Source organism: Panthera tigris, chromosome C1 (assembly GCF_018350195.1).
Source record: "Panthera tigris isolate Pti1 chromosome C1, P.tigris_Pti1_mat1.1, whole genome shotgun sequence".
Lineage (NCBI taxonomy): Eukaryota > Metazoa > Chordata > Mammalia > Carnivora > Felidae > Panthera > Panthera tigris.
This window is the reverse complement of record NC_056667.1, coordinates 97,568,165-97,578,472: the sequence shown is the minus strand read 5'-3', so window position 1 is coordinate 97,578,472 and position 10,308 is coordinate 97,568,165. Positions and strand designations below refer to the sequence as shown.

The window sequence follows — 10,308 nt, the reverse complement described above, 5'->3', positions numbered from 1 at the left end:
TAAAAATAAAAATAAAAATAAAATAAAGTTTCCATTCTCAACACTTTTCACATCCTCCCTGGCCATATCATCCACTCTCAGGGCTCAAAACAGCAGTCCATCTCTGGGGCATGCATAACCTGGCAATATAAGACATCTTTCCAGAAGACGTTCCAACATGAATAGTTTCAAGAGGATCCATTTCCAGATCCTCAATTGCCATGCGTTTTCCTTCCTAGAATCAATCTGCCTGAGAATACGTGACACCTTGATGACAGGCGTCTTCCTTCATAAGTTCCTTCTTGCTCATCCTAAATCTGATAAGGGCACATTTCTTCAGAGTTTATGTAAAAATCTCCGGGCCAGCAACTTGAAAAGTTGCTGTAGGAAAGAACAGCCTGATGGCTGCCAGAGGGGAAGGGGTTGGGGGATAGGTAAGATGGGTGAAGGGGAGTGGGAGGTATAGGCTTCCAGTTATGGAATAAGTCACAGCATGAAAGGTACAGCAGAAGGAATATAGTCAGTCAATGGTATTGTAATAACATTGTATGGTGACAGACAGTAGCTACACTTGTGGTGAGCATGGCATCACGGTTAGACTTGTCACATCACTATGTTGTACACCTGAAAGCAATATAAGATTGTGTGTCAACTAAACTTCAATTAAAAAAAAAATGCCATAGGTACTGAGACTACCTACAAGGACTATAATATAGTGAATGACTATAATATGGGTAATAAATGCTCTTATAAGTTAGAAGGGTTCCAACCCTGCTTTCAATAAAGTTGAACAGGGGCTCCTGGGTGGCTCAGTCAGCTCAGGTCATGATCTCGCGGTTCGTTGGTTTGAGCCCCCTGTGGGGCTTTGTGATTACAGCTCAGAGCCTGGAGCCTGCTTCAGATTCTGTGTCTCCCTCCCTCTCTCTCTCTCTGCCTGTCCCCCGCTCATGCTCTATCTCTGTCAAAAATAGACAAACATTAAAAAATAAAATAAAAATATTGGGGCACCTGGGTGGCTCAGTCGGTTAAGCGTCCGACTTGATTTCGGCTGGGGTCATGATCTCACGGTTTGTGAGTTCAAGCCCTTCACTGGGCTCTGCACTGACAGTGTGGAGCCTGGTTGATATTCTCTCTCTCGCCCTCTCTCTCTGCCCTGCTCTCTCTCTCTCTCTCTCTCTCAAAAGTAAATAAACATCTAAAAAAGTAAAATAATGGGGCGCCTGGGTGGCTCAGTCGGTTAAGCGGCCAACTTCGGCTCAGGTCATGATCTCGCAGTCCTTGAGTTCGAGCCCCGCGTCGGGCTCTATGCTGACAGCTCAGAGCCTGGAGCCTGTTTCAGATTCTGTGTCTCCCTCTCTCTGACCCTCCCCTGTTCATGCTCTGTCTCTGTCTGTCTCAAAAATACATAAACATTAAAAAAAAACCTCTTAATTTCAAATAAATAAATAAATAAATAAATAAAAATAAATAAAAAATTAAAAAGTAAAATAATAATAAAATAAATAAAATTGAAGAAAGACCAAATGGAGTTGTCAGCCTACTGATCATTTGATGATAGTTTTTGATGATACATCTATATGTGAATTGGGGCTTCTAATTCGGAAGGGGGTTGAAGAACTAATTGGCAGTTGCTATAACAACTTCTTCCATCCTCATTCACTTATTTATCCAACCAGTGTTTCTCAGCATTAATATCAAAGCAAGGAAAAATATTAAGACAATTTATGCTGAGCCCTGTGTTGTTCTAGCAATAAGGAATATTCATCCGTGGATACGTAAACTAGTAGGAGAAAAATCCCAGCCCCCCCCCCAACCTCATTAAAAGATGCAGTTCCAGTAATATTTTACGTTTGTGCTTAATGATTGTGTATTTAAACTATAATTGTGTGTTAATCAGTAATCAATTGTGTACTAAGAATAATTAATGATAGCTCAAGCGAGAATAAATTAATTAACATTTAGAGCCTTAGGGTCTCAGGAGGCAAAATTTCTTTTAATAAACATATAGTAATATTTGCTCAGACAAGTATAAAAGGACATTCAAGAAAAATCTTTCAAGCATAAAAATTACTTTAGGATTACATCGCATGGAAAGATAGAATGGAAATACAAGTTCAAAGAGAAAAAGGAAAGTTGTGAAACCTTTACTCTGTTGAAGATGAGCTTGTTTATACATTTTTTAAATGGATGATGAATATGTAAAAATATTGAATCTTTATGTTGTATACTTGAAACTCATATAATGTATGTCAATTGCACCTCAATAAAAATTTATCTTGAATTAAGTTTTCTGAATTAATTTAAAAATTGAGAGATTGTCATGCACTAAACCTGATGAAACATTTCATATTGTCATTTCAAGTGTTAAACCTGAGACATAAAAAGAAATGGGTGATGGTCGGTAGCAAATGACACTGGCACTAAGTTTCTAGTGGATGCATTAAAATGAGGGATGTGACCGTTTTTTATGTCGATATTTAAAATACATTAGAAATGACATCTTTTGCAAATATTCTGACTTATAATAAAGAAATTTATATGTCAACTTAAAAATATGTGAGGGTATGGGACACCTGGGTGGCTCAGTCTGTTAGGCGTCCGACTTCAGGTCAGGTCATGATCTCACAGTTCGTGAGTTCGAGCCCCGCGTCAGGCTCTGTGCTGACAGCTCAGAGCCTGGAACCTGCTTCGGATTCTGTGTCTCCCTCTCTCTCTGCTCCTCCCCTACTCGCGCTCTGTCTCTCTCTCTCAAAAGTAAATAAACATTTAAAATATTAATAAAATTTAAAAAATGTGAGGGTAAATACCGTAAAATTCCATTTATATGATGTTACAGAAGAGGGAAAATTAATCTATCATGAAAAAATCAGAACAGCGGTTGCCTCTAGAAGGGACGGGGGCACAGACTGACTGCAAAAGAGTTCAAGGGACCTCTTTGTCATAAACGCAAAAGCATTTGTCAAACATCATCGAATGGGGTACTTAAAAACGTGTACATTTCACTGAGGCAAATTTTACTTCAAGCAAAAAAGAAAAACTACTAATATAGGTAGTGTCATGCATGCCAAAAAATTTAGAGGTGAAATGTATTGGTGTCAAACATGTATTTGGAAATGTACAAAAAATAAAATAGATTGAAAATGGACAGATGTAGAGATAAGTAATGTAACTAAAGCAAAATGTTTATGGGAGAATCTAGGTGGTGTGTGTATGTTGCTCACTGCTCAAGTATTTCAACTTTTCTGTATGTTGAAAATATTCACAGTAAAATATTGGGCAAAGTGTACAAATGAGAATATTTTTTTCATAATTCTTTGAGGGACATGTGGGCAAAAGTTTGAGACCACTGGTTTCTATTAGCGCCATTTGCTAATGAATCTCTAACTTCAACAGCCCAAACCTCTCTCCAGAATCCCAATAATCTTTCCATCTTCTCCTGGACCACTCCATCTGGATTTCCCATCAGATCTAAAACTCAACAGATCCAAATATGAATTTACTGTCTTCCTGGTTCAGTTAGAAATATCATCAAGTGACAGAATGTTACAAACAAAACGAGGGCGGTTTTTCTTACATAACAAGAGATCTGGAGGTGGACGGCTGCTGGCGTTGGCTCAGCAACTCAACGATCTCCTGGCAGGTCTGCCATTCACTTGGCCTTTCCTCATAGCCACAAAGTGTTCTACTGCTCCAGGCATCATGTCTGAGTTCAAGATAGGAAAAAGGGGAAGGAAGCAATGCCAGTGACAATTGAACTTTTATTAACACAACTTCAGATTTTCCAGAAGCCTCCAGCAGCCTTCCACATAAATACCATTAATCAGAACTGCAAAGGAAACCAGGAGGCAGGTACCCAGCTTCCCTGTCCTCTAAATTGGATGTAGGATTGGGTGACAGGAAAGCCCAGCTACAGTAGATATAACATTCTCCCCCAAACCTGTTCCACCTCCTATACTCCCTCTCTGAATTGATGGTCCCTGGACCTGATTAATTACCCAAGTAAGGAGCCCAGGAATCATCCTTACCTTTCTTTCCTCTCTACTCCTCATATTCATAGTCTTGATCTTTTCTCTGTCTTTGAGTCTCTCTCAGATCTAAGCCTCCTTCCTATATCCACTGCCACTGTCTTGGTTCAAGTTCTCATTTCTTCCCTGAACTGCTTAGTCTCAAGTCTTAACTTTAAACCATCTTCCATGTGGCCCCAGCTTGACCATTCTAAAAATAGACATCTAACCATCTTATCTCCTGCCTAGATCTTGTCTGTGGCTTTGCATAACACCTAGTTTAAAAGCTAACTTCCTGAGTATGTCATGTATTGTAGCCCCCCATTTTCGTATAATAATGGATTCTTGCAAATGTGTTATCAGTCACGGTACCCCAGTCCTGTCAAGGGTCAGCTCCCCTAAGACACAACTTTATAGATGGGGTTGGGGGGGGGGGAGCTGGGAAAGTCGATATTCAAAATCTAAACCTGTTATGCTAGGTAGGGAACCATCTGTCTCTAATACATGTGTGCTAAAATCATAGTATGAAGGAATAATACATTTACATGTTATTATAAGGATTCTGTTCTCAAGAGTTTTGAATATATCATCTCTAAATGCATTTTGTCTTAGAGACTTAAAATTCAACCATATATTTAAAATATAATATCGTTGCTGTTCATTCAGTTCAGATTTATTGAATGCCCACTAGGTACGAGACCCTACCCTTTAGTTCTTTTCCTTCATAATAGAGCAGAAATGAGAGACCTAGAACAGTGTTTGATGGAAGCCATTTGCCTCTTTCTGCATACCTCATGACTCACATCTTTGTCTCTATTGCACTATTTGAGACTTACTACCAGAATCAGCACTTTTCTTTTTCTGGCTTCTTACTCATTTTCATAAATAAAATTCACTATTCAAACAAATGTCCAAAGACGCAGATGGAGGCAAAGATGGCAACATGGTAGAAACCGGTTGATTGATAAAGAGTGTGATGCGGTGATAGCTTAGCTTTAGAGAGTACTTACTCTGCGCCAGGCACTGTTCTAGGCACTTTACAAAGAGTAACTGAATCCTCACAACTCTATGAAGCAGGTGCTATGATCTCCGTGTGGCAAATGAAGAAACTGAGACCCAAGGATACTTTTGGACCTTTGTCAGCTGAGAGCTATGCCCACCACCTCCCAGATTCACCTCCTGTCTGTTCCACTTGAGCTAACTACATTTCTCCTAGTTGGAGGTCGTGGGAGGGGGGGAGGGGCTTTGGTCTCCCCAGCCCTGTGGTTTTGTACATGCTGTCCCATCTGCCTGGACTGCTCTGCTTTGTGCTCACCTCATTCTTGGAGACCAGGTCAGGCCCACTCTCCTTTGTAAAGTCTTCCCTGTCTAATGAGGTGAGGTCCAGCTCTGCTGGCCAGCACCTTGCCCAACCTCCCCATCTTGCTGTAACTATGTGCTTACAGATGTCTCTCTACCACCAGAGAAGGTACTGCCAGGCCTGGCTGTCTCATTGTTGAGTCCCTGGGGCTTGCTACTATGCCTAGCCTATAATTGGCACTTCAAGTTTTGCTGAATTGATGCACAGGATTCCTGGATTTTACACTTTCTTGTCGCCCCCATACCGTCTGGCACCACATATTGCAGACTCTTAGTCAATGGGAGCGGGAGCCTGGTTTCCCTGCCAGCAGCCTAACTTAATAAAACAGAGCAACACAAAACCCGCCCCCCCCCCGCCTTTTTCTCCCGTGTCCACATCACAATTAATACCCCAGGATCTGAATTCCTTTCGAAGCCCTCCCACCAGTCGAATCCAGCGGGACCCGAGGGGTCTGACTGACTCCCCCGCTCAGTGCAGAAGGGGCAGGGTGGGGAGCCATCAGGGCGCAGGGTAACCGCATCCCGCGCCTTCTGCCAGTTCTTGCCTATTAAGGTAAGAGTTCTCGGAGGAGTGCGGGAGCGACCGAAGCGGGGGGATCCCCAGAAGGGGCCCCGCGGCCGGTGCGCTCGCCCGGCGCCGGGGGATCACAGCCCGGGTACTGCCAGCTTCAGGGCGGCCCCGGGTCCTACTTTTCTCTTCTGCCCGAGGCCACCTTCCCAGGTTTCCACAGCCACCGGGGCCGCGTCCTCATTCTCAACCGCCACCGCAGGCCTCAAATGAGTCTCTGCACAGGGCGCTGATTAAATGGGTCTCCTGTCCCCAGCGGACGCTCCTACCCGTCAGATGCCCGCAGAAGCACCGAGAGCGCTGCGCCCGCGGGGCCCCGCAACCGAGGGACGGTCCCGCGCTGCGGGGGCACAGCGGAGGACGCATCCTTCCGGCCTTCGGCTCTCCGCCCCCTCTGCGCCCCCACCCCACGCCAGTCTCTCGGGGTCCCCTAGGGCCCGCTCCAGCCCCGCGCCGGGCGCAGGCCCCGCCCCGCCGCCCCGCCCCCCTCAGGCCCCGCCCACGGCCCCTCGCGCTCCGCCCCCTCCCCGCCGGCTCCCGCCGCTCCCGGCGCTCCGAGCGCGGGCCTGGGGACTCGGGATCCCGCCGCCGGGGCCGCAGCATGGGGCGCTTCCGCGGGGGCCTGCGATGCATCAAGTACCTGCTGCTCGGCTTCAACCTGCTCTTCTGGGTGAGACCCGGAGCCCGGAGGGCCGGGCAGGGGAGGGGCCGGGCGGGGGCGCGGGGCCAGGGTCCCCGGGGAGCTGGCCTTTGCGGCGTCCGAGCCGGGCTCCTGAAGGCTGGGTGTTCAAACAGGCGGAGGTGTGGAAGAGGCAGACAAAGAGGGAGGGGGGGAATAAAAGGGGAGGGATGGAGGGGAAGGAAGCACAGAGGGAGGGAGAGGTTGAGCAACAAGAAACGGTGAGAAGGTGGGGGACACCTTGTGGATCTTACCTTTGAGGAACCTCTGCCTCAGCTGGTGACTCCAGATGCGGGGACACCAGCCCCTCCTCACCTCACCTCCTGAGGAGTGGGTCCCCCCAGCCTCCAGGGCACTCACCCCTTCTTGCTCTCCCTTTCTACCGCAGCGGGGGCCTGGCCAGGGCGCTGGAAGAGAACCCCCCCCTCCCCCCCCCCCCCCCCCCCCCCCCCCCCCCCCCCCCCCGAGCCCAGGATGGGGCTGCCGGGGGTGGTGCCCCAAAGGGCGTGTGTGGAGACACCACCTGGCGAGGATGGTTTTATTTAGGAAATTGGGGGTAGGAGTGAAAATGGTATGGGGGGGGGGTCGTCCTCATTCTGGGTGTTAGAAGAGGGTACCACGGGCCGGGAGGGGGTGGTGGTGCTCTTCTGCGAAGCGTATGGACGGAAGAGAGGGGCTTGCAAAGGGCATCGGCATCTCCCCACAACCCCTAGCCCGCAGCCTCTGCTAAATACCACGGATGATCTCATTCAACTTTGCATTGAACCAACATTCCCCGGATTAGTGGTTCACAGAGAGATAGGGCCATGCCCCTGGTCTCCTATATTATTGGGACGAGGTTAGGACCAGACCATCCCTAGATCCCCGGCTATCCTGTCTCGGGCCCTGGAGGACAAGGTCTAAAAATTGTTTTCTCTGCACGTTCCTGCTTGGGCTTTCTCAAGAAACTGTCAGTCAGTATAACTGCTCAGTTAGACCCTGGGGGAAAATAAAAATTTTGTTTTGGGTGAACAGGTTCTTAAAGCTGGGGTGGCGGGTTGTGGGGGGGTGGGGGGAGCAGCAGTGGCCTGGGTGCTTTGAAACAGCCAGGAAGGAAGAGGATGGTGATTGTCCTATGGGCTCTGGGGAGTCGGTCTTCCCATGGCTGCAACTAATTAATTATTGAGTGATGGGCTCTGCTCATGTCTGCCAACCCATTAGCCCAGATGGCGGGGTGACTTCAGCAACTGCAGCCTCTCAGAAGACAAGTTACCAGGCTCAGCATCCTGCAGCAGGGGAAGGTGTGAAGGAGGCACCCCAAAGACAGCCCCTGAATTTTAAAAATACACATGGTTTTTGTATCCCAGGCATTTACACTCAGCCTACTGTAGGGAGGGACATTTCTAAAGGCCCTTTATGTTGTGCTTTTTAATAGTGTGGCTTAATTTCAAAAGCTGTTAATTATAGATGTCATGCTTGGGTGACACCCTTCGCTCTCGCTGCTTACAAATTCAAAACAAGTTTCATATCAGCCTTAGAAGGAATTCTCGGGCTGGGCTCAGTGCTTACTTAGTGCCTGATGTTATGCCAGCCCTTCCAGGGATAAGAGGAAGCATTTCTTGAATGTTTTCTGTGTGTCAGGACAATGCTAAGCACATTGCATTCATTATTACACTTAATCCTCACAACAGTCCTCACGTGTATAATATTGCTATCCCCATTTTTACAGTTGAAGAAAGAGGCTCAAATAGGTTGACTTGCCCAAGGTCAAATAGCTAGTGAGTGGCAGAGGCAGGACTCAAACTCCTAAGCACTGTGGTACATCACACTCCTAAGCAGGGGTTCTCAAAGAGTGGTTCCTAGACCAGCAGCATCAGCGTTTCCTTAGAACTTGTCAGAAATGCATATTCTCAGCTCCATTCTAGGCCTGCTGAAGCAGGAACTCTGGGGGAGGGACCCAGCAATCTATTTTAGCAAGCCTTCTAGGTAATTCTGATGCATGCTTAAGTTTGAGAACCACTGTTAAACAATTATTAAATAAGTATTATAAAGATCATTTATCACATAGAAATATAAATTAATATGTATAATTTGTCAATATAAAATGCTGTTCCCTAAGTTTGCTAATGTTGTTAAGGAAACAAGCCCAATGCATATAGAACAACAAGTTAATAAGTATATAATCAAGCGAAAAGTTCACACTTCTGGCCATAAGCACAGTAAAGAAGGGAAGTAGGAACGAAGTGATGTTTGAGCGTCTACCATGTGTTAGCTACTGGGGTTAGTCGTGACCTTTTATATGTATGATCTAATTAAGGAGTTCAGAGAAAGGATCACAGCAATAGTGAGGAGTCAGGACTCTTGTCCTGAAGAATAGGGTGCTTAAGCTGAACCCCAAAGGACTGGTTGAATGAAGGTAGGCAAGGCAAGGGAGCGATGCCACCAGCCAATCTGACAAAGGGGTCAGGCTTGAGTGCAGAGATCCCAGGCAGAGTGTGCTTGAGTAAGCTATTCTCATCTCTAGGAGTCTGTTTTCTCGTCCATACTATTGAGGTAATGGGGTTGTCAGGAGGATTAAAAGGAAATGTGTAAAGCGCCTGACCTCCTCTTCCTATGAGTCTAGTACGTAGTAAGTGCTCAAAAAGCGTTGTTATTAGTGCAGACAGGAAGCATTCGATAAAAATTAGCTCTCTTTCCCGAGTCCTGTAATTTGGGGGAATAGCCTGTATGTTTGCCAAATGGCTTGCAGCTTGTCTTTGTTTTAGGATAACTACATGTTATCTTCTCAATTTGTACTCACGAATTTGGAGCGCTAGAACTCGGAGTGCTCGGAGAGCAGGAGTTTTTTGTTTGTTTGTTTTGTTTTTATGTCTTGTTCACAGTTGCACCTCCAGTGCCTAGAACAGAACCCAGCACGCAGGAGCCACGCAGTGAATAGTCTGTAGAATGAATTCATGAATCTGCAGGTTAGAGGACGTGGTACAAATAACCTTTCCAGTTTGCACAGATAATCAATGATCGACTTTATCTGGACGACCGAGCCTATCTCTTCCTGCTCATTACCTGCCAATTTGTTCTCTCTTGGGCAGATTGAGCCCAGGACAGGGGCAGGGATGGGTGCGGGTGGTATGGGGTCTTCCTCTCTCCATGGGAGGGTGGGGACTGTGGGTCTCGGAGCAGCAGCAGTTACAAGAGGCCTTCCCAGGTCCTCTACATGCATAACCACAGGGAAACGGCCAGCTGAAACCAGTACATAATGATTTAGGGGAAAATCAGTATTTGGGATAAATTATCTAGATGTCTACCTTCACTGTAACTGAGGGAACCTGATTCCAGAAAAGCCCCACCCTAGTTTCTGAAGTTGTTTTTCCTGGTTAGAGGGGTTTGTGGGGAGGTTGGGGAATGGGCAGAGGGTGGGGGCCAGTTTTCCTGGAAGGCTGGGCTTTAACTGTGATATTCAAGTGTAATATTGCCACACACTGTTGGATGTTTGGGTGTCTGCCCCTATGAGATAGAAGGTCCCCCTCGGGGACTACACTCTCTTTCCTAGCAGGCCTTCAACAGAAGGCAGGCAAGGAGGTAGGGGTGGGTGTGTTCTGTGATCTGCAATTTGACAAATCAATTTGCAGCCTCCTCTGGCAGTTTGGTTTAAGTAAGCCTCCCCAGGCTGTGCTCCTGATTTTATAAACATTCAGCTAGATCCTGCCAGAGCCAGCACAGCACTGCCTGGCCCAGGGCCG

At 46.6% G+C, this 10,308-nt stretch overlaps 1 protein-coding gene across 4 annotated transcripts in view; it reads left to right on the top strand.

Annotated features, from left to right (window-relative positions):
* Nucleotides 1-5,728: 5,728 nt before the first annotated feature.
* Nucleotides 5,729-10,308, top strand: part of TSPAN2 (tetraspanin 2) — a 55,960-nt gene continuing 51,380 nt past the window's right edge. For 2 of the 4 annotated variants that reach the window (XM_042993793.1, XM_042993791.1), the window contains exon 1: nucleotides 6,444-6,580. In XM_042993793.1, the coding sequence (XP_042849727.1) occupies nucleotides 6,512-6,580 (69 nt within the window). In that variant the 5' untranslated portion in view covers nucleotides 6,444-6,511. Of the gene's footprint in view, nucleotides 5,896-6,443; nucleotides 6,581-10,308 lie in introns of those variants that run through there. The other 2 variants (XM_042993794.1, XM_042993792.1) reach the window with 2 other exon arrangements.